Consider the following 23755-nt stretch of genomic DNA (forward strand, 5'->3'; position numbering starts at 1 on the left):
CTCTTTCATGAACTCCATGTAGTTTGGATTCCTAAATTCTGTCTGCAAATTTTCTCACCTGAGCTGCTGATTGCTGCAGCTCCTCCAAAGTAAACATTGACCATTTAATTGATGAAAAGATTAAACAGTATTCATTGATCTTCAAATCCTTGAATATGTTGGAACCTAACGCTGCAATCATTTTGATAGTCAACAAATGTTTTTGTTTTCCTTGCAAACATTTTAATTGATTTGGAAAAATGTCAACCATGTATTAACGTTCATAAATTTAGTATCTAAATTTTTATTTTAAAAAGCTTCCCTTGAGTCAAATTTGCCAACAGGAAATCTAAGAAAAACATGTAGGGAATACAATCTGAAAATCCTTCAGCAGGAGAAAAAAAAAATAATAAGAATTTATTGTACACTAACACATTAGCTGCATTTAAAGGCACACAGAATTTACAAAATAATCCTAGAGTTGGAGCAGTCATTGTGACGGACTCCTAGGGACAGTGAAGTGCACATTGACATTTCCAGTGGCTTGAAGAGCTGCTGGATGGGATCAGATCTGGGAGGACTCCAGCCACAGGGAGGCGCTCTTGACTCGCGGCTGCTGAGAGTCCAGCTTCAGCAGCGCTGCCACAGCGCCCTCTAACTTCGTCATCCATTCCCTCTGGAAAAGTTGCACAAGAAGGAGGTCAGGAGCAAAGTAACAGCAGCTGTGTGTAAGGATTGAGCACAAACTCTTTGTATTATTGCTTCTGCATGAACAAAAGGCAAAACTAAAATAGGAATATAATTAAGTTACTGTGTAAAATTTTACATTTTACAGACAAATCTAAATTATTTTTAGATTTTTCATAGTAACAAGAAACTACATAACTGTAGAATAAAAATCTGAAAAGTGTGGCATGCATTTGTATCCAGCCCCAAAGGTTTTCATAAAAACTATATGCAATATGGATTACACAATGGGCCCACTGTCAAAAAACAAACAAACCCTGGTTTGAATCGTCACTCTCCATCTAATCTGAATGAGCTCAAGCTGGATGAAACCCAGGTCTAACCGCTGGCTCCTAGACTGGTACCAGTAATGTGTAGTAATTTAGGCAGTATAAACAAGTGAATGTGTGAGTGGTTTTATTTTGAAAAACCCAGAAACATCCATGTGTTTCTTTTGATGTGCTTGAGAAACATTAGGATATGGAGTGAAAAGGAGAAGGAAGATGATCACCCTCCACAGGTCCGATCTGTGGTTGGAGACCCCGACCCTGAAAGACTGGCAGTTAGTTGTGTTTGCATGAGAAAGGTGGCGCTACCAAGTGGAGTAGTGGTCTGAAGCACAAGTAGAGTTGACTCAGAGGTAAACACAAATGCATGCAACAGTTTTCATTATTTCCATTTGATAAACAAAAAAAACATTAAGCCTTTCACTTCACAATTATGGACGACTTTGTCTAGGAATGTTTTGTGGTTCTCTCAGTTTTTCATTTTTTGTTTCCAAAACTATTGGCATTTTCCTTCCAGCCCTTAAAGTGCATGACGTTTGAAACTTGTCTTAAGCTCAGACTTGAACGGATCTACCTTGGCAGACTCTGTCGCAGCTTGCAGGATGAATGCACCGATACACTGTTGGTACCGGTTGTGGTGCATTATGATGAAAGAATGTGGCAGCCCTGATGCTGTGAACAAAGCAGAAAGTTCTGTCATCAGAAACAAAAGTAGGAGTGTCTGATGTTTTAATTGTTCAATCTTCTCTGCTAAAACATGTACAAAAACTCTGCATGAGGAGTAGTTACTGGAGGCGTTTAGCTGATCAATGTTCCTGAGCTGCAGTCGATCCAGAGAGATGGGCTGATCGAGAACCGTGAAGGTGCATCCCTCCTTCAGCAGCTGGTCCAGCTCCAGGTTCTGCTGCAGCCGCAGGTGATTCTGCTCAGAACTGACAGACCTCTGTGCACAAAGTAAGAGCAAAAATAGGTACAACGTTCAGATACATGAACCTCTCCCCAGAGCATCTACCACTGGCCCAGAACAGAACAAGATGGGTGCATACCTTCTTGATTCTTTTTATCTTTGTGATCAGCAGGAATTCATCAAACAGGAACAGATAAACATCTATGAGCTTTGTGTTCTCTAGTGATGAACCAAAGAGAGACATTCTAAGATTCTGTACAAATTAAAAAAATGGAGGACATGAAACGTGTTGGATTTGAGCCAACGGTAGACACCTGTGAGCACCAGCTTCCCTTCATGCAGCAGACTTCTGTGGGAGATCAGATTGTCCAGAGTGACGGCCTTCAGGAGATGTTTCAGACTCTGGAAAACAAGCAGATCACATCAGATATGAGCTCCTGACAGGATCAGAAAAATTAAAAGATAAACAACTTCAAACGTGGAATCAGATATTACTTATCACGATTGTTTGTGGCAATCGTGTGTGATGATCAAACATTAAGATGCTAAAATATATGCAAATCAGACGAACCTCAGGGACGAAGGCACGTTTGTCTCTTTCCCAAACCGGCAGCCACACCAGCGCATCTCTCAGCTGTTTCACCTTCTGGTAATTATCCAGCCACTTGACCTTCCCTTCCAAATCACCTGGAAACAGAAGAGCCACAACACATCAGAATCCATACATGAGATTGGAAATTTGAACATTAGTGAATAAAACATTTCTGCCGATTTATATTTACTAAAAAATATAAAAATTGAATTGTCTTATTTAAGTTAAAACTAATTTTGCACAATTTTTGTAAATTTAAGGTATAAAAGTTTAGTTCAGTCACTCAATATCAACAAATTCACACCAATATAAATCAAAAACGATATTTCTATCAGAGCTACAATAGCTGCTCTAAAATCTTAAATATTTACAGGGTGTCTAATTTTTTAAAAAAAATTGTACTGTTTAGAGTGAATTACACGATTTTATTTATTTACAGAAACTTGTAAATAATTCTACAAGTAAAAATGTCTGTCATTTTTACCTACACTGACAAAGAAATGTAGCATCTTTTTTATTGTACATAGGGCTCATCACAGTGACAACATTGCTAATAAACCTTATCTTACTGTACTCATTTCTGCATGGTGAGGCCAAACATAGGTGTGGCTGAATTTCGTGAGAGATTACAGATTTTATGGTAAACATTCCCCACGCCCAGAGAGGACATTGGTCGACATATTTCACTCAGCAGCGCAAAATTTCCATCAGCTGCTTCTTTTATCATCACAGCCATTAAAAAAGGTGTGCTGCAGGAGCATGCGCCGCAGAAAAGAGGTGGTAAGCAACTTGGTATTAAGTCCATGTGGGTTTTCTGTACAAAATTACACCAAAGTGAAAGGCTGCTGTACATTTTCCTGTCCTGGCTCCAGAGAGAAGTGCCACAACAGGTCTGTTGGCTGCTGTCCAACACAGCTGAGTCACCTGCTCTTAATGAGAACTGATCTGACCTGTGCTGAGGCATAACCACTCTGACACCTGTCACACATGTTCAAACAGAATTGTAAACACCTGCACAGATATGCTGATGAAACCCAAGTGAGTGACAACACTTGGCGACTGAAGATGTGGCAAAAAAATAAATAAAAATCTGATTGCTTTCTTGCAGTCTGTTGAACAACTTCTACAATAAAAACTGTATTTTTCAGCCAGAGATAAAGTCACACACTCAGAAAAGTTAATGCATATTAAAGATGAAGATATTCAGAGAAAAAGTGTACATGCTGCTCACATATGGATGTGTCCACTTTCTCAGCTATAACCTGCAGCTCCCTGCTTTCCTCCAACATCTGACATCTCTTTGCGATATTCCTCAGCAGCAGCGGGTATCGGGTTATCCGCTGCAGAGGCGCCACCAGCAGGTCGCGTAGCTGCAGCCTTCGGCACTGTTCGCTCCTCTCACACCACTAAGCAGAAAGCAAGGACACAAAGAAAGGATTCATGAGAAGAAGACGGCAGAGTGGAGACAAGCATCTCATAGTAAATGAACCACTGTTAATTTACTATGAGAGTGCAGAGAGCTAACTTTTATGAAGGAGAACCCTCTAGGAAGCACATGTTGACAATCAGGAAGGATAAACTGCAAAAGGATGACATTCTTATTGGTAGGACCGTGAGACACTCAACTAATTATTTAAAAGAAGCGTTGCTAGGTGTTCTCACTCATACTTGGCACTCGCTGCCTGCAGTCAAAGGTACACTGCGTTCTGGCATTTGCTGACTAACAAACAAATCAGCTGCTGCCTGAACTCTGCCGTCTCCTGTACCTTTACGTATGACCCGAAGTCCTCCCTGTGCATCAGGTTGTGCAGATAAAGCAGCGCTGCTGAGTAGTTGAGGCAGTACTTCTCCAGACAGCGACATATGCTCTCCTGAAAAACCTGTCAGCAGATTCAGAAGTTATACAGACTGATGGGGGATCAGACTCCATATAATTCATGAGCTTCACTGTTTATGTATTTAGTTATTTTTTGTAAAGATATTCAAAGGCACTTGCAGTTCACATCTTTCTTGCAACATTTTTGAAAAACAGCAGTGAGAAAAAAATGGTTTCAGTTCTGCACATAGCACTAACCTGAATTTTAGAATAAAACATAAACTAAAGCATTTCAATGCACATTCTGTTGCATTGAAATGCAACAGAATGTGCAAAGCAATCACTTCTACAACTTTACACATAAACGGTGTGTGTAAAAGTCTGTCACAGTGTACACAAACACTTGCCTTGCTCAGCAGCTCCAGCAGGGTAGACCCATCCCCTGGGGTAATACTCAACAAGTTCTTGATGACACGCAAGAGGTTGTTCAGGAAACTAAAGCTGACCTGCACAGGAAAAAGAAACGGCACGTCAGGTGTCACTGAAAGGCCAAGAGGCTAAGTTTTCAGTTTAACATGACTTGAGAGTTCAACTTGACATTTAACCTTTTTAATATGATCGTTATTTTTTGGTTTGACCTTGGTTAAAGTTCAAATCAAGGACAGGAGTGAACAGAGTAATCACATTTTCTAAAATGAAAACATGCACCAACCTGACAAAAATGATAAGCTCTTTTTATTTACCGTTTTAATTTGACATGAAGAACCTAAACTGTTTCTGTCTGCCACATACCAGTAAATATTTGATTGTGCAAGTTTGAAAAATACATTTATATATCGCTTTAAATTTGACTTTGTTATTCAATTATTAGTTTTTAAATCCCATTTTATGATGTTATGCCTCCTCCTCCTTTTTGGAGTGAATTTGATTTCTTTTTGTGGATGTGGTCGTGTATTTGGTGGGTTCAGACGAGAGGCAAAGTACTGGGACTTCTGGTGAAATGTATTGTGGAAAAGAATCGTGTCCCCGAATTTGAGTTTAAGAATTACAATTTAGTAAAATTAACAATAAAATTGATGGCAAAAGGAATGCTATCAACATTAAAATGATAGTTTTAATCAAGTTTATTTTAGCCCTTCCAACACTAAAAGGACAAAAATAGTTGTACTTTTAAATTATTTTTATTTTATGAATTATTTGTATAAATTCTTGACTATAAAATATGTACAAACTGCTTTTTTAAGGTTCTTTTGGTTACATTTGAAGGGATCGGCAGTGTGAAGCAAGAGATGGGATACAGGAATCTTTACACAACACAATGCCTTTAACAATCAGAGGGAAAAAAAAACTTTAGCCTGAAGGGGAAGGTATGCAGAAAATGATTTCAAACCTTTGAAAACTTTTGAAAATCTCATTACACCTTGACATAGGTAACCCAAACTCAACCATAGTGGACAACCTGAAGAACCGCCAAGCTAGTAAACTGAGCAGCAGTAAGTCTGTTCGGTAAGCGACTGCAGAGTGAACCGCAGTAGAAAGCGTGACAAAGTCATTAGCTCAGGGATTGCACAGATTGCAGTTTTCTGGTCGAGCGCTGATTATCGATCTTTAGAAAGCCTGACCTGCTGATTCCAATTTTGGTTGATACCATTGTTTTTGTCTGAAATTTTGCCAAATACAGAAAAACAGCAGAATGACAAAGTGATATATTCTAACATTTGAAGCCTATTAAAATTAAGAAAGGTGCTGATTTTATTTTTTTAACTTCACTTTCTGAACTAAAATAATAAAAAAATAGTTACAAATAATGGTAGAAAGGTAAGTGTGATCTTATATTTTTGGTACATTGATTAACATTTAACACTTAAAGTAAAAAAAAGGGTTAATAAGGTAAAAACTATGATCTAATTATATTCCAATAGATACTGTATTTTTAGATTTGAGATATTAAATTTACAGTCTTAAGATTTTTTCTTTCGCAACTTTACTTCCTCTAACAATGTGTTTTTTCCCCAAAATAATTTACATTAGAAATATAACCCAACAAGACTAATGCAGCTTATTTGCATCATGTCTCACCAGGCAAAGTTCATTCAGATTTGCAAACAGGCTCCATGAGTCAACATCCGTGAGGCAGCTGTTCTGCTGCAGGTTCATGAGTGTGGATGAAAACACCTGAAAGGAACAAAACAGTCACACACAGAAAGAGCTAATTGTCAAAATGTAGTTTTAAATTTCAAATCCACTATTCTGTGGAAAGAAAACCCAACAGAGATTTCTACGTGAACCAAAGAGAAGAATTCAGGGAGATAATATTTAAACACAAAGCAGCAAGAGTTGGGTTTCGTTTGGGTTTGGTCGATTTGTTTGTGGTTCTGTGTTTGCGTGGAGCATTGTGAGGCTTTGAATGGACAAGGTCACCTCTTTGAGAACCATGAGCTGATCCAGGAAGTAAACGCACTCGCTGGTGAAGAGTTCCCAGATGGCCTCTTGTCTCTTTCGACCCTGAGGGTCAGAGGTAACGCCCACCTGTGAGGACTGATCCTGGAGGAACTCGGCCAGAGAAAAGTCCTGCACAGACAAACGATAAGAGTGAGAAACAAGGAAGCTGCGTATCCCTCAGAGCATGTTGGTACAGAAAAAAAGCTGCATTTTCTTTGTAGGTTTTCTACCACCATGGTGAATCAGATGCAGGTCAGTATTTGTTTATAGACTTTAGTAGAAAGGATCTAACTGGTTGCCGCCTAGAAATTCTGGTTCTTACACAAACTGCGTCATTTAAAGTCTGCAGGACATTCCCGCCAACTGCTGTTTTGTCATTTATAAGTCACGTAGCAAACAGTGAGTTGTGTTTAAATTAGAAATCTGAAGGTCTTTGTAGTTCAAACTTGTCCTAGATGAGTGCACATACTAAACCAATCGGACGATTAACATGCAAAGCAAAGAAGCTTTGCTGCTGATGGTGCTCACCTTATACTTCTGAAAGTCAGTGTTTCTCCAGTCTTGAATTTGCACCGTTGAAAGGTATTTTTCAATATCTGATACTGTGCCCACCTGTAATTTCCCTTTAGTCTGAAAAACGGAAAACAAAATTCAGACACAAAACAGAAAACAAGAGATCATTTCTTTATTTTCTGTTTATTATGAGCAAAAATAACACCTTTAGAAGCAAATTAAAAAGTCTGGTTTTTTAATTCACTTAAAAACAAGTTACACCAAACAAGTTCTACATTTCAACCCCCTATGAAAACTGTGTGACCTAAAGGGGATAAGAGGAAACACACTAATCTGCTTTGAGAAGTGGGTCAGAGAACAATGTCCAAACCAACTGACCAGTTTTGTAACAAAGTACATCCAAACAAACCACATCACTGGCACCAGTCACGCACACACACCAGACAGACCAGCAGACAAACAGCACACCTACCGTACTACGCCTCGAAAAGGGCCACTTTGATTTCTTTGCATCTACAGAAATCAAACACAGAAACAAAGTGTGATTGTGTTGTGTGGCATCAGCCTGGACCCAGACATCAAAAACCTTCTGACAAAGTTTGCTTTGATTTGAGAACAATAGTTTGAAACAAAATACCAACTGTGACTCTGAATCGATGTGCCAATTTACACACACCATTTCATAACACAAAGTTCCCTTGTAGTGCCATTTTATATTTGTAAAGAATCATTTTTGCTCCTATGCACGCACACAATGATCAATGTATTTAGGTATATCCACGATATATGAAAACTGTACATACAGAAATAAACTCATTCAAAAACTAAAAATTAAGAAAAAGAACTGGACTGTAATTCAGTGGTCCAAAGTCCTCTATTCAAATGAAAGTAAAGTTAGCATTTCATTTAAAAAACAAAGAAGAGCAGAGAGGCACAGAATAGATATTGTTTAAGGTCCAAAGAAGTTTCCAATATCAGTAATGGTTTGGGGTACGATATCATCCACTGGTGTTTGTCCACTGGATTTTCTGAAGTTCACAAGAGTCTACCAGGAAATTTTAGAGCACTTCATGTGTCCTTCTGCTGACAAGCAGTACGGTGACGCTGATTTAATCATTTTGGTATCTTCCCACATTGAAGGTAAGAGACGCCAGACCCAACAATATGGATCAGCAGAAAAAATTCAATCAGACCAATCTGGACTTCCATCACAACTCAGGAGAGTGACATCAATGCAACATCCATGCCATGTTGCTTTGATGCAGTAATTCATGGAAAAGGAGCCCTAACTATGAACAGACCTTTCCAAAGCCTGACACTTCTGTTTGAAATATTTTTATTGACCATTTGTAAAATGTTAATTTTCTGGAACAGTAAATTTTAGTTTCAAAATTAAAACAAAAACTTCAAATACAAATTTGTACAATATATAAATTTCACTTTTTGAAATGAGACAAAAACACTAGAATTTTTTTTTGCAATTGAAATATACTTTTGAGATGTAATATAATTTGGCATTTGGTCATGGAGAAGTAAAGTGCTTCAAAAATAATAACACAGCAAAGATGTATAAGCACAGATTACCTTTAAGTTCTTTATAACCTCTTTTGCCCTCAAGGAAAAAACCCAGCCAAACCCAAACTCTTAAGATGTTTGCCTCACATTAACAGTAAACATGGGTGGGTTATGGTCAGACCTTTTGGCATCAAGAAGCAAACTGTTAAAACATTGACTCATATAACAGTACAAATTTAATCAGAGGGCAGATCACATGGCTAAGGATCATACTGCAATCAAGCAGAAAAGCAGAAAACCGACAGGTAAATGAGAGAACGTGGAATTTTACCAGCCAGATTTGAATCATTGATCATGTCCGCCGCTCCATTGGACACAAACAGGTCTCCTGGTGAGACATCCAGTCCAGGTAAACTGACCACCACTGAGCTCCGCCTCCTCTCATGAAGCCTGAAGCAGAAACATGAGGACCTTTAGATGCTGAACCGTTTCATCCATCATCATAAAATACAAAATTAACACTGTACTAATATGCAGTACAGTAAAGTCGTACAGGGAAACGGCTGACTCAATATCTGAGAATCTCTTGTAACAAAAATAGTCTATGTGAAACATAAGTAGAGTCAGACTGTTCAAGCTGGGGAAAAATAAAATTCCCTTTGTCATTTTGTGTGGCAGAAATGCCACTGAAATACCATCCGCTTTGTGTGGAAAACAACTGATTAATATGAGTAGCAGATATTATGAAGGATAAGTGTTATGTGCCTGGCTCATGCATAGACAGCTGCCGATTAATGGATCACCCTGTTTGCATGGAAGGAGACAAGCTGTCAATGTGTGCCAGTTCTAATCCTCCCAGTCTTCTTTTCATAGTTGGTAACTGAGGCATGGCTTTGGTTGGAAAAACACAGGCCTGCCTTTTAGCCTGGGGCAAGCTCACACAGCCACTGTTCTCAAATGCTATGACTTATCCTCAGTCGCCGTACATTTGGGATTACTGTTCAGGACGAAAATGAACTTTCACGAGCTAAATTTAGCAGCTGACGAATGTGATTATGTGATGAATGCAACATCAAAGATGGCAATGAAATGACTGTACAGAATAAGGGTGTGGGGTGACTCATTTGTCATAAAGGATTAAATGAGATACACCTTGAAAAACTTGATCAGTGAAGACAAGAGAAATTATTAAATGTGGCTCCTGTTGGTTAGCAACTAGATGGGCTGGTTTTTCCTCAAAGTACAGCAAGATGTGCTGGTTTCACCTATCATGTTAGACCACACCATACTAAAGAAGTTACGTTTTTCACTGGCTGTATGGAGAACATGGTAACTTAGTCCCTGCCCCACCTGTTGCTGCACACTACTGGTCAGCTAACCAGAAAAAAAGGAAACAAAATACAAGTTTTTTCTCACAAAACACTAAAGACAAAATTGACTGTATTTCCAGCCAAACAATCTTATCAGCACCCCTCATTCAGTGTTCAGACACATGACATGTATAAGGAGTAATATTTGTCATAATAACTTATGTTACATTAAATTAAGAAGTTTATCAAAATTATGCTTAGCTTTAAACAACAAAAAACAAATAAATAACAAAAAAAAAACAATAATGTGTTATTTTATGATTTGAGATTGACACAGCTGATGTACATTGCCCTTAGTTATAATAATCCAAATATTACACACTATTTAACAGCAACAGAAATATTCATAACTTTACTTACAGTGCTGTGAACAAATGTGCTGTCATGCCTACTTTTTAGGTACGATGGGAAGTTTTACTTTTAATCCTAAAAAGCCAAGACTATTTAAAAATGCAATTTCAGTGCTTTGATATGTATTTCAATACTTCCATCACTAACCTGATATATGGCATAAATGTCAGTAAATGCATTTTGCAGAGTGTAAAAATTCTTGGGGAATAAAAATATTTTTTTAGTATTGATACACGACTAACTATGACACAAAATACAAAAATGCAAAAAGAGCAAATATTTTGAAAACATTTGTTAGAAGAAACTAAATTAGAATTTTTTTTATTTTAGTTTTGTTTCTCGTTACCTTAAATTCTTGTATCAGGTTAGAGGGTTTAAATATTTAAAGCTTATGGAGGGTTGGGGGGCTCAAAGTAGAACAAAAGTCCAGTTTAACAAGAAAAATATTGCAGCAGAAGTTGAGAGCTCATCGTTCACTAAAAGCACATCCTCATTTCTGATTGTGTTTAATGACATTTACTGACAAACCATTGTCGAAAAATTAGCTGCAGCAGAAGTAGAAGTACCAACAACATTCTTACTTCACCTTTTGTTAATGTCATCTGTTATATCCAAAAACAAACCGCCGACTTTTTCCCTCTTACAGTGCAGAGCACCAGTATTTAGTACAGTGACTGGACTTTTTCCAACTGTACATGTATAGTTGCACAAGCAGCTTTGGACACTAACTGAGAGCAGCTATAAGCTCCATGGCTGCAGGGCCAACATGTACCCTTTACAGGATAAGCTAGCGTGCAGCTCAACTGAAAACAGGAGTAACTTGGTACATTATTCCTTCAGCATGCTTTTGTTAGAATGTGAAAGCCTCAACTGTTCCTTCCTTTCACTGCCCTTCCTGCTGAACTATTAAATACGACCCCACCAATCCCCAACTCCAGCTAAATGCACATACATCACAACAGATGGCAGCCAGCATCAGCACCTGAACGCGGCATGGGCTGATGGGGTGCTAAGAACGACCCGACTGCACCTCTAAACCAGGTCAATGCTTCATTGTGATTCATTCCGTGGCATCGTCACAATGAGCCCCTGTTGCCTTGTGATCATGCAGAAAGCTTCCTCTGTATCAGCCTCTCTGCCAACAGAGAGCACTTGCTTGTTTTGTCTCCAATATCAACGAGAGAAAATAATGATGTTCCAAAACAAAACTGCCCTTACAGACTGCTTGCAGGGCCCGGACACTGTCCCAGGCGCAGTTCCAGGGTGTAATTAATGGGACAAAAGCTACCTAATTATCCAGTGTGAGGAAGAGTCTCACCACCCATGAGGAGGGGCCTGGGTGGTGGTAAGGGAAAACAGTTTTAATGAGGGTTTGTCTAGCCCAAATGTAACCATGGGACTCTCAAAACTTAACCTACCGTGCTTATGAAGCATTAACAAAGACGTGAAGGACAATGAATGCACAAAGGGGCTCCTGAAGCTAATGGTCCAATCAGCATCCAGAGATCCGGTCCAAAGCACTTTGATGTGATGGAGCTCGACTTTCTACTTTTTTTCCCTTCTTGCAGATCAATTATTTGCCACAAAGTAGCAAAGCTTTACCATTTCAACACTTATCAGCTGATAGGGGCAACTACAAAACAAATGTGCTCTCTGTAAAAAAGTCCAAACATTTTACTACATTCCTGATAAGCAAATATGTTCCCACACATTTGAACCTGAATTTTTTTATGCTACAGTGCTCACAGTCCCAACAGACAACATGCAGACAATGATATTCAGTGTCAAATGTACAGTGCACCTACCTTCGATGGCACTGTTCCCTCTCCTGTAGGAGAACAGAGAAACTTTGTTAGAGCTGTAAGCTTTCAAAAACAGTAAACGTACAATTTCCATGCTGCACCGACACCGTAAAGACTGAGCATGCAAAGACCTCCTACTGCTAACGGCACCACTAGATCACTTTCAAAGACACCGAAATCTGAATCAGTGTCTTAAGTGGTCGCTTGGATTCAAAAGCCCTAGATATTGTGGGAGAATGTCGACACTATTGAGAATGTGTCTGCCTGGAAACCACGAGCTGATGAATAGAGCTGCCCATTATCTTTTTCCAATCGCTCACTGACCCCTCCATTATTGGGTGACTGCTGACTGCGGTGAATGGGGGCCCGAGGAGACCACTTCCCAGGGCCCTCCAGGCTGTGGGTTTGGTCAGAGCTGTCAATGCATGTAACTGCTGATTCATTTGCTGTCAAAAGCTTGCATTGTGAGTGACCACTCCAGGAGGGCTTCTGCAAGTGAGGAATGTCTACCTATTTAATTTATTAAAGCACATGCATGGAAATACACAGGGGAAATGGTCTTGAGGTGTTGGATTGAGGTCTGAGACTGGTGGAGGATATGTTACCATTTATGTTTCAGTTAAATTTAAATGGAAATCAACAAAAACACTTACCTGCACTTCTACATCAGAAAACCAAGGCTCTTTCACCAGAGCAGGATGAGCACAGTGGCATTCCCATTTTGTGGAACTGACACCATTTTCAAAAGTCTTTGATCTACTCGATCTGGTTCTCTGTCGCCCAGAAACAGACTGAGGTTCCTGACAGTTCTCTCCATCAGAGGACGGGGTTGCTGCTAAAGGTGATTTGACTCTCTGCACAGGGGACAGTGGGCTTGCAGGGGATGGCTCCTCCTGAGTGCTCTCCATGCGGCCCGATTCTCGAGTATCAATCTCAGGACGCCTGGTGCTCCTCATCCTCCTCAAGGTGGGAGATGTCGAGATGCGTCCAGGAGCCTGGCGGTTGAACTGGAACAAAGGCGCCAACTGTCCCTCAGTGTCCACCAGTGACAGGTGTCTCAGCTTGGAGTGCGTCCGTGTGAGATCTATGTGCATTATCACTGGGCTGCAGGTCTGACACTCCTTGTGCTCAAAAGACCCAGAGTCCGTTTGGGTCTCCACGTCCGACGTTCCTGTCGTGACGACTTCATTCTCGGCCCATTCGTTGATGTAACTCCAGTCAAGCTTCTTCTCATTGTCCTGGTCTTTGTCCTGCAGTATAACGTGCTTCAGCGTAGACATTGTAACCTCAAAGGCATTATTACAGTGCAGCAGACATCTGAGAACGTGTAATCTTGCCTGATCGCTCTGGGTTCCTTTAAGGTGACGTCAGATGATAATCCTGTTGTACTCCACTTTCACACCATTTACTTCTCAGATTGCTGGAGGAAAAGCGGAATATTTCAAATTATGTTCACTCAATCAAAAAGAAAAGACAACGTAATTTTGAAGAAAGATTTTCTGCCTTTGTGTATATTAGAAAGTTGAAATGTATTTATACATTTTTCAGTAATAAAAGAAGAAAATCAACCCTTTTTATAGTTGCTGATCAGCTTTTTGCATGTTTACACATATATTTTTGTTTTTGATCATTTTATTTATGTAATGAGCGTAAATAGATATTTTCCTCAAACATCTTCTGTCAGTCTCAAGTCAGGACTCTGGCTGAACCACTCTAATGCATAAATATAACTTCCACTCATAAAATAAAATTTTCCTAAAATAAGACTACTTTGGCTCTGCATTTGCCAACCAAATAAATAATTTTTGGTTAAACATTACATTTATTTAAAATGACAGTTTAATTAGAATTAGCAGAGAAACTAAAAATTTAAATATCTCCTCATTAATAAACAGGATATCTGGATCGATATTAAAAGTATTGGGTTCAATGATGCTCCAGCAACACACCTGCTACTAGAATAAATAGTACTGCGTCCATTCAGGATTTAAGATAGGAATCTTCGTCTTGCTCGTCAAAGACTACTAGAACTGTGTTCAGAGATAAGAGCCATTTCTAAACTAAAATGTTTGTGTTGCACGCCAGGTGCATTTTATTGCCAAGTTAAGCTCTTAACTCGACAATATCCACCTGGGAACAAAAGACAGCGTGCTGACAGCGGAAACGAGTCCCAAGTTCACAGCTCGAAGCCACAGACAGCCGCTTTTTTTTTTTTTTTTTTTAATTCATTCTGTGAAAGCGAAACCCGCACCTGTTTCGGAAAGACGGTGAAAAATTAATTAACAGGTCGACTTTACTTACATCCCCCACAGCTGCTGCACCTCGACTCCACCACCGCAGAGAGCAGCGGGTTCAGCGGCATGCGGACCGGGAGGAAGTCTGGGAAAAGCCTCCAAGTTGGTTCATTCCCAGGAGAAAGCAAACAATGCAGGGAACCGTCCCGTGAAAAGGTGGGAAAGGTGCGTCTGCTGCGCGCTCCTCGCCTGGGAACATCAGCTCTCTAACCCGGGCGTCCCTCCCTCTTTCCTCCGACACAAAGCGACGTCACGACGCCTGGAACAATGAGGCTGTGCTGAATAACACCCAGACACACACTACTCGTGTCATGTGAGGGGGAAATTAAACACCACATGCGGCTGCGCTCTGAATAATGACAGACTGTATAGATGTAATTTAGATTGCTGACAGTTTACAGTGATATCAGGGCTGCAAAATCCTGAAAGTTAGAGTTTTTAAGAGCAACTTTCACATTTTAGTCTATTCAGTGTGTGTGTGTATAATCCATATTTCCATCTTCTTGGACAGAGTTGATGGACAGAATATGTTTTCTATTAAAAAAACCAAAAGCCTTCAAATAGGGAAAACATTACGATTTGACAGAACCAAGCTAGAACTTTTGGACCACAACTATAAATATATAATCTTATATATAAAAACATATTTTTTGCACATAAATAACCCAGAACATCACTAACAGAAGAGTACAATGTTCTTACTCACAGTGAAATATGGTGATAGCTGCCTCATCATGCTGGGATTACCTTTCAGATGAAGCAAGACATTTCCCCAATACTAATGAACGCGTAAGCAGATGGAAACACCAGTCAGTTTTGACCCAAAACTTACTGGTAGCTTCTAGAAATCTAAAGATGGAGGCAGATTTTGCATGTCAACATTGAAGTGACTCCAAGGATCTGCCAAAATCAAGAGCACAATGTCTTTGTGAGGAGAAAATGAAAGAAAAATCGTAGAGTCACTTGTTGTCCTCAAAATCTGATAGGATATCCAAGATAAAGTTGACAAATACTATCAATCTCAAATGTGGGATTCTGATAAACTCCAACCAAAGAAAAGGTACATTTCTAAAGTTAGATTAAGGAAGTTTTTTTTCTTTTTACTTCTTGTTTTTTTCCTCTATCAGAGGGGAAAATGTCAAGATCCACATTATTTGTCACAATAATATTTTGAAATTGTTTATAAAGGTATTCTGTAAATTTAAGAATATAAGTATGTAAAAAATTATTGTGCATTTAATTTGTGTTTTACACTTTAAAAATACTAAAGTACGAGGATGTATTTAAACAAGATTTAGTGAGTGTGGTGCTCCAGTTTGCTCCAGTTTTTACTCAAAGTAAGACTTAATTACTTCAGTGGTGACTAATAATCTTTCATCTACATCTAATCTATAAAAATGCAGCAGTTGAACACCAATAAAATAGATAGTCAATCATTGTACTTTGTACTTCAGCTTCATTTTGAACATGAGGAACTGTAAAGATGGCACTTACAGGAAGATATAATCTGAACTGTGCGCCAAAATTAAATCAGCTGTTATCTCTGATATGAGCTGTAAAAAAATGACTGAAGTCAGTTTCCCACAAGCAGCTCTAGGGAATTAGGGAATGCTGTTTCTTCTTCTAGTTTCACATGGAAAAAAAATAACTGGATTATTTTCACATTCCTTTTTGAATCACAAACATGAGACAGTGATTCACTGACAGTCCAGCTCATTGGAAACGGTGTAAACATGTCAGTAGGAGTTGTGTTTGTGTGCAACACAGCGAAGCTGAAGAACTTGTGAGTGAACGCTACGGGGCGACACAGATGGTGTGTCGCATTTCCAGGATTGGTCGGAAGCGCCCCCTGCTGGATTTAGAGGTGTGGTACACTGAAAATGACAGCAACGTGATCCATGTGTTATTTTACGGCACCTGTCATTAAAGCAATGGGTCTTCCATTAAAATATACTAGATCTATAAGGTTAATTTTCGTTCTTTGGATTTTTTTCCCTAAAAGAAGATTAGCCCGCTGTACCTTAAGTTGTAAAGATAAATGTAGTGTATTCACTTTGCAAAGTTGCATTTGGGTCAGCAGGTTCAGTCAGCAAACTTAGGAACTTTAAAAAAAAAAAAAATATTGTTCAGATCTTTGAAAAAATAAATTAGACTTTAATGATTAAATTAAACCCATAACATATTTTCATCAATAACATTCATTTATTTTATTTAGATGATTTTAATGAAGCAAAAAAAAAAAAAAATAGAATAATGCATAGTTCAGATGAAACATGATTTTTATTACATAAATTTCAGCCAACTATGCCATCATGGGAACTTCATGCTCTGTCAGGTCTCCCTTCGCATGCATTTCTGCTCCAATGAGATGCTCAGGAAGCTCTGGTAGCTTTAATAATGCCCTTCAGCATGTCTGCTTCGATTCATCCTCCTTCTGACAATGCTCCATTGATGATCTCTGGGAATCAGGTCAGAAGAATGTGTCGTTTAGTTAAGAACAGTAAACCACACCCATTAATTCAAGTATTGGTAATGTGATTCAGTGGGTTGGTGACAAGTCTGGCAGGAAAATAAAATCCAGATCTCTACAAAGAACTCATTGATGATCTGGTGACCTGTCCAGAATTTATATCCCCACTCCCTGCATATCTCCTCTGGAGATAGAACAAAGACCCCCTGCTGGCTTGAAAGTGGCTACAGAGAATGGATGGATGGGTCTCCACAAAACTCATCAGAAAATGTAAACATTAGGTGTTGTTGCATTTTCTGATAGATTTAGTCTTCTGACTTGATAAAACTGTGACCAGCAGATTTCCTGGCTGCCCACATCATCACTGACTGCAGAAACTTCACACTAAAGCTCGAGCTAATTGATTTCTTTGCTCATCCTGAAGACATTTTCCAATTATGAAAGAGTGGATTTATTCAATCAGTGCAACATGTGAAGCTCTGGTCTGTGTTCAGTGACTCTTTAAATCCTCTTAGACGCTCTCAAGACATGAACTATTTCTATTGTTTATGCACCTTTATATAACATACGTTTTCCTTCCACTTAACTTTCCAATAGTTTATATGCATACAGATGTTTTTTAGCTTCATTAGCAGTGATCTGTTGTGGCTTGCACTGCTTGTAGAGGGTATCAGTGACAGGTCTACTGGTCAGCTCACAAGTCTGCAGTTCTCCCTGCTATCATATATCATTTCTAAATCAAAAATCTTTTTTTTTTAAATTTAGAAGTTTCCTTAAAACTCCTGTAACTGACAGAGTTTTCCCATAAAAACGCCTTTGTTTTGCTCAATATAAATCATATTGAGCCTAAATAAACTACCAATGTATTTCTATTTAATGTGTATTTTTCTTTTACTTTAATCAGTGTTTTGTATTATTCCAATTTACTGAGCTGCATCTCGTTCCATATCTTGCAGGGGTTGTGTAGCTGCTGCACACTCACAGGATCATCCATATGTTGACAAACCTCTGCAACGACCTTATCACAATTAATGTTGTAAGACCATAGTTTTTACTTACCTGTGATGTCACATTGTTCTGTCTGAACATGCTTCCAACTTTCCCTCTCAATTAGGGCACAGCCAACACCTGAAGTCTAAATTTAGCTCAGCAATATTGCAGTAGTCGCATTTCTCCTGCTCTAAAATGAAACACTGTCGCATATTTACATTCATCAGGAAGTCTCCTCTGTCGGAAAGCCCAATAAAAAGATGTGAAACTTAAGGGAATCGGCCCCACGGCTCTGACAGCAGAAGTCTCCTCCCCCCCTGAAGTAGATGCGAAGAAGAGCGTCCTGCGGTGTGAAATATACAGGAAGAAGTGGAGCAAGTCTTTCTTTTTTTTTCTTTCTTTCTTTAATTTACACAAGAACAGCGTGTCGTTTCGCTCGGCGGCTGTTCCTGTGCACTTTTCGCACTTTCCAAGTCGCCTCAGAGGGAAATAAGTGGAGTTATGACGTCGGGAGTGGATGAAGGGGAAAGCTGTTGAACGGACGGCGGCGTAACGTGTGGGTTTCCTCAGCCGAGGACAGCAGAGGAGTGTCTTTTTGGGTCATAAATGGAAAAGCAGAGCAGCGCAGCGACAGAGCAGTGAGAATGTCGGAGCACAGATCCAGTTTTCTTCACATCGGAGACATTGTGTCTCTCTACGCGGAAGGCTCGGTCAATGGCTTCATCAGTACTCTGGGGTAGGTATGCGTCCCTCAGACGCCAGTCCTCTCTCTCTCTGAGCCCGTCTTCATGTGCGTTTCTCCCCCCCTTAACCTCTGACACAAGCCGCCTCTGTCTTCGCCTCCCTCCGTTCGCTCTAGTCAAAGTTTCATGCGCGTCTTGCGGTGGAGGCCTGTCAGCGCGCAAACTGCTGCATGTCAGGAAATACTTCACGCAAAATGCAACAGGAATGCAAAGCGGCTCGATCCCCAGGTGCACACGTGCGGGGAGTGGATTATTGTTACACGGTCCAAAGAGCTACGAAAAGGAGGCATTTTTTTTTTCTCGCGTGTTCTCTGCGACAGGAGGAAGGAGAGAGACGCTCGATTTAATCCATAATCGAAGATTACGTCAATATTCTATCTTCAGTCACGTCTCACACTTTTTTTAGATTATAGACACCAGTCAGCTAGAGCCTGGAACAGGCCGATTTCCCCTTGGTTGAATGTGATCAGCAAACACAAACTAGGCAGAAGTTTTTCTTTTTTGAGTAAATGCACTCAAACTAAGAACTCCCAGGTTTTTCAGTCTCCCATCAGAAACCCAAGGCCTGCACTTAAATACACTGTTGTGATTTAAATAATAAGCTTTGGAAGTTCAGCTGCACAAATCATGTAGTCCCTTTATTTTCAGTTGAACTCCATCAGGGGATATAATAAAAATATAATAAATAATAAAAAAGAAATCATTATGAATGAATATTAGAACCCACAGGTCAAACCACTCACCTGTTTCAGTCAGCAACAGGTCACAAAAGAGAAACTGCCTTTGCAGTTTACACTGGTATTGTGGGAGGTTTTGCTGACCCAATTAGGGTATATGTAGTAATTCTAGTATTGTTCACCATATTTGTGTAAAAAGATGTGCTTTTAAGTGATGCAGCTGACTTTATAACCTTCCATTTTGTTTAAAGTCATATGACAATAATGACACAGAAGCTGCTTCTCTAAGCATCATAGTTTGTTGTGAAAAGGTGTTTTATTAAGAAACACTTATTGTTTCTCAATACAAGTGTTATTGAGAAAGATCACAGTTTCTCAATAACATAAAATATTCAGTTTAAGTTGTTTTAAATTCCTAAGATCAGCAATATGATCACAACAAATTTGTTTATTTTATTGAGATTTTTTGTGGTACACCTAAACAAGCCAATGCAAGATTGTAAAGTTGGAAGCCAATGATGTATAGCCTCGACGATTTTGTTTACAAAGCCTAGAAATCTTCAAAGTCTTGCAGAAGATTTTTGTTGAGGTGTGCCGTGCATTTGTATGGAGCACTGCTGCTTCAAATTTTTAAAGTTGTTTCTTTATCATCTTAGCACTACAGTAGTCTGAAATTTCTCCCCATTCTTCTTTGATCTAAACCACGGTAACTCTGGTATTTTGTTTCGAGTTGTCCTGCTGGAAGGTGACCCTCCAATGTTGACATAAGTCTTTTACAGCAAGACTTACAACTACACTATTACTCTTAATTAATTAGCTCCATCCGTCTTCTAAGCAACTCTCTAGTGCACTGACATTTGTGCAGAAAAAACAAGGATTCCTGCAACATGATGCTGCCACCATCATGTTTTACATTGGGGATGGCAAATTCTGAAAAAATACCTCTTACTTTTATGCAACTTGCCTTTTTTATATTTGCGTTTACGCAAATAAGTTAAAAATCGGTCTTGCTCAGCCAGAGGCCTTTCTTCACAGTTCCTCTCTTTTCAACTGTTAAGGTATAATTTCTTACTCTTGCAACAACACAGGAGTCATAAGCTTAAACTATTTGTCTTAATGTGTTTTTGGATTGCCAAACTTCCTCATGTGTTGAATACATCAGTGTAAGGTGAAAAGCTGCAGTGCTATCAGTTGCTCTGAGCCTCTCAGCTTGCAGAATGGTTGTGAGAGCCGGACTGCGAGTCTCTTCTCCCACAAACCCTGTTAAGTCTTTCTTCTGTCTTTCGAGAATTCCTCTGGGGTGTAATGTCACCCCAGAGCCAGTTTCTCCACATCTTCATTCACAGCTCACTTGTGCAAGTGACTAAGAGATTATGCTGGTGTAGTTAGAGAAAAACATTTTGCTGAGCAGCTCCCTTATTTGCAAAGGCTTGTGATAATGCAAATTTAAACTGGTGCAGCATTCTCCAGGGCTGTAAAATTACACAGCAGTGATTTTTCACCTCCCGTTGTTGTTAAGGTGCAGATGGGGGGTAAAAGGTTTGGGAGTTTCTCATCAGAATTCCCTTCAATCTGAAGGTCTTGGCAGTTGTACTTGCTATTTCATTAGGAATAGAAATATCTCACTCATGGAGCATGCGAGGGCCTCTCTGAGCTACAGCCCCCATGAACATGATGCAACCTTCAGCTGTACAAGGCTACCCAGGATCACATTAAACCTTTTGGTTTCTCACAGACATGAACAACTTGTGTGACAAAAAGCAATCGGCTAAACTCTTGAGTCCATAATGTGTGGATAAGCAAATGCCTAAATATACACTTAATAGCTTTTCTTTTTAATGTTATTAATCATTTAGAGTAAAATTGAAATGGACATAGAATTGCTTGTTGTGCGTGAGTTGATTACTTTTCTGGGCCGACTTTATCAGCAAGCTCAAACATGCTGTACCAGTTACTGCAATCCTTCTCACATTTCCAACAGTTTGGTCATTGCCCAAACATTTTCTTGTGGTTCTGTTGTGAACATTTCAGATGAGAAACAACGTCAGACCTGCTCACTTGATGCATCATCCTGGATTTTTTTCTGTTTTGTTGCATTGCTTCTTTGACATTAGCTATTATTAGCTTGTGTCCAGCCTGGTAGTCTTATCAGTAGTTCATGTTTAACTTGATTACAGAGTGTTACAGCCCGTCAAAGCCGCTCCACACAGTCAGTTACTTGTTTATGAGCTCAGGACTCTTTTCCTGAACCCCTTCCTTTTTAGTCACTTAGCACTTGATAATGCTTCCTGTTAGCCTCTATTGTCTCTCATATAGATGTAATGTTGATATGCAGTTCAAGGAAACATAACAAAGTCTGAGGACTGACGCTGATCAAGGGCCCTGACACTGAAACGGAAATGACTCAGCTCATTTAGAGAGGGCTGCCGACTTTGAATTAGAGGAATTGTGGACTTCATTGTGTTTCTCCTGTGTAGACTGAATGAATGGATGTGCCTGTTCGACTCAAGCTGTTTTGCACAGACATGGTGATTAAATACGAAGTTATGGAGACTTGTATGTTGGAAAATAACACAAAATATACCCTAAAATATTTTTAGGACTACTTGCAGGTGCTCTTTGACTGTGTATTGAGCACTGATATTTTGTCTTGAGAATATCAGTCAATCATTAACTGAATAATAATTGACACTTTGGTGTTAATTTACATGGTAAATTTGACAACATTTAAAATAGGGGCGCATCATAAATATAATAGGACTTTACATTTTACTCACAAAAAAGTGTTTTTAAATATGCCAGAAAATGCAGCCAGTTAAGAGTTAAACGAGATTGAAATGATTTAATGCACAATGCTTTTGTCAAGCATATTTTCTAAATTCTGCAACAGTTTCATCTGAATCACAATGATATGAACCAGCTGACATGGTGAATAACAGAACATGTGAGTTTTACATAGAAACATTTATTTTCATGTTGTTCTAGGTTTAATCATTACTCCAGATTGTTTTCCCTCTGGATAAAATTTTGTATTAAAAAAGACAAAAACAATTTTTTCTCTTTGAAATTTTTATGTTAGTCTGTTGGATACTTGGACATCTTAACATAGTACCCACCTCCCCCCCTCCAAAAAAAAAAAAAAAAACAGCTGGAAAAGAGTTTCATCTTCTCCGCATCTTCCTATGTAACATTATGCAGAACTAAAAAAACTAGCATCCCTCCATTAATTTTTAAATGTAGGTGTTGCTCAGCCATCTTACATCACTTCTTTACTGCAGAAAATACAAGAAACACTTCAGCTTGTGCAGGTGTTGTGAAGCATTCAGCTTGTTGTTGGCCCCCATTTGTACAGATGGAGACACAGAACATTTAAGTTTAACTTGAAACTATGAAAGCAGTACTTTACGTGTATACATGACTGAGTGATCTCTTCATCTGAAAAAGTCACATCTAACAACTGTAAATTGGCCACCATTGAGCAAATATGAGGAAATCATGGAAAGAGTAATTGGATGAAATGTTTGGAAAATCTAAACTCATTAGACTTTTTTTTTTTCTCTGCTGGCACTAAGGCTTCAAAGACTGATCAATCATCTGTCATGTTACAACAGGATGAAATCAGATATTTGTGATGCATTTGTTTGTTTTTATTTATCTCCAGCGTATAATATTTGAAAGTCGAAACCCTTCTCAGTTTCAGTGATTTGCCCTTAAACAAATTTGCAATAGAGTGCATGAAGTCAGGCTGCAGAGCACAGATCAAAGCCAAAGTGGCTTCAGCTCCACCCTGAGACGATAAAAATCACTTCAGGTTCTGGTAAAGCCACAGGCAAATGGATGTGATGGTGAACAGAGCCATCCACGCTATTTTGTGGTTCCTGAGTTGCTTTTCAGCCTGCAGGTGGCCGCTATAGATGCCAATGAATGTCCCATTCAAATGAGTGGTTTTCAAGTAGCTTGTGAGTTTACGCCATGTATTTGCATTTAACTGTAATGCCTCACTACAGTTTGTAGAGTGCAAATCTGCGTTTTCAAAGTGAGCAGAATGGCATACTGGCAGTTAGCAGGACGATACAGAAGTAGCCACGTGAAAGATGCATTTAGAAATAATTGTCATGTTTCGATTCTTCGTTTTCCTCTTCGCTGCAGGCTCGTTGATGACAGGTGCGTGGTCCATCCTGACGCAGGAGACCTCGCCAATCCACCCAAGAAGTTCAGAGGTACGTTTATACATTTCACACAAACATGAGTTCATACTATGTTGGTATGAGATATAAGTAT

General features: G+C 39.2%; 2 protein-coding genes across 2 annotated transcripts in view; one reads left to right on the forward strand and one right to left on the reverse strand.

Moving 5' to 3' along the window:
• Window positions 1–253: 253 nt before the first annotated feature.
• On the reverse strand, window positions 254–14853 carry plekhg7 (pleckstrin homology domain containing, family G (with RhoGef domain) member 7). Its single transcript, XM_055037889.1, has 17 exons — window positions 14602–14853; window positions 12954–13720; window positions 12304–12326; window positions 9109–9227; window positions 7735–7775; window positions 7278–7379; window positions 6729–6878; window positions 6387–6482; window positions 4715–4813; window positions 4258–4371; window positions 3723–3897; window positions 2471–2586; window positions 2214–2301; window positions 2039–2118; window positions 1782–1935; window positions 1567–1664; window positions 254–655 (listed from the first exon to the last, which is right to left on the reverse strand). The coding sequence occupies exons 2-17, from the start codon at window positions 13578–13580 to the stop codon at window positions 545–547; spliced, it is 2193 nt and encodes a 730-aa protein (XP_054893864.1). The 5' UTR covers window positions 13581–13720; window positions 14602–14853; the 3' UTR covers window positions 254–544.
• A 3845-nt stretch (window positions 14854–18698) lies between these two features.
• itpr2 (inositol 1,4,5-trisphosphate receptor, type 2) overlaps window positions 18699–23755 on the forward strand; it is a 58344-nt gene continuing 53287 nt past the window's right edge. The window contains exons 1-2 of the mRNA XM_055037860.1: window positions 18699–18790; window positions 23624–23694. Of these exons, the coding sequence (XP_054893835.1) occupies window positions 18699–18790; window positions 23624–23694 (163 nt within the window). The remainder of the gene's footprint in view (window positions 18791–23623; window positions 23695–23755) is intronic.

Source organism: Poeciliopsis prolifica, unplaced genomic scaffold, assembly GCF_027474105.1.
Source record: "Poeciliopsis prolifica strain line A6 unplaced genomic scaffold, Auburn_PproV2 SCAFFOLD001, whole genome shotgun sequence".
In the NCBI taxonomy this organism is placed as follows: domain Eukaryota; kingdom Metazoa; phylum Chordata; class Actinopteri; order Cyprinodontiformes; family Poeciliidae; genus Poeciliopsis; species Poeciliopsis prolifica.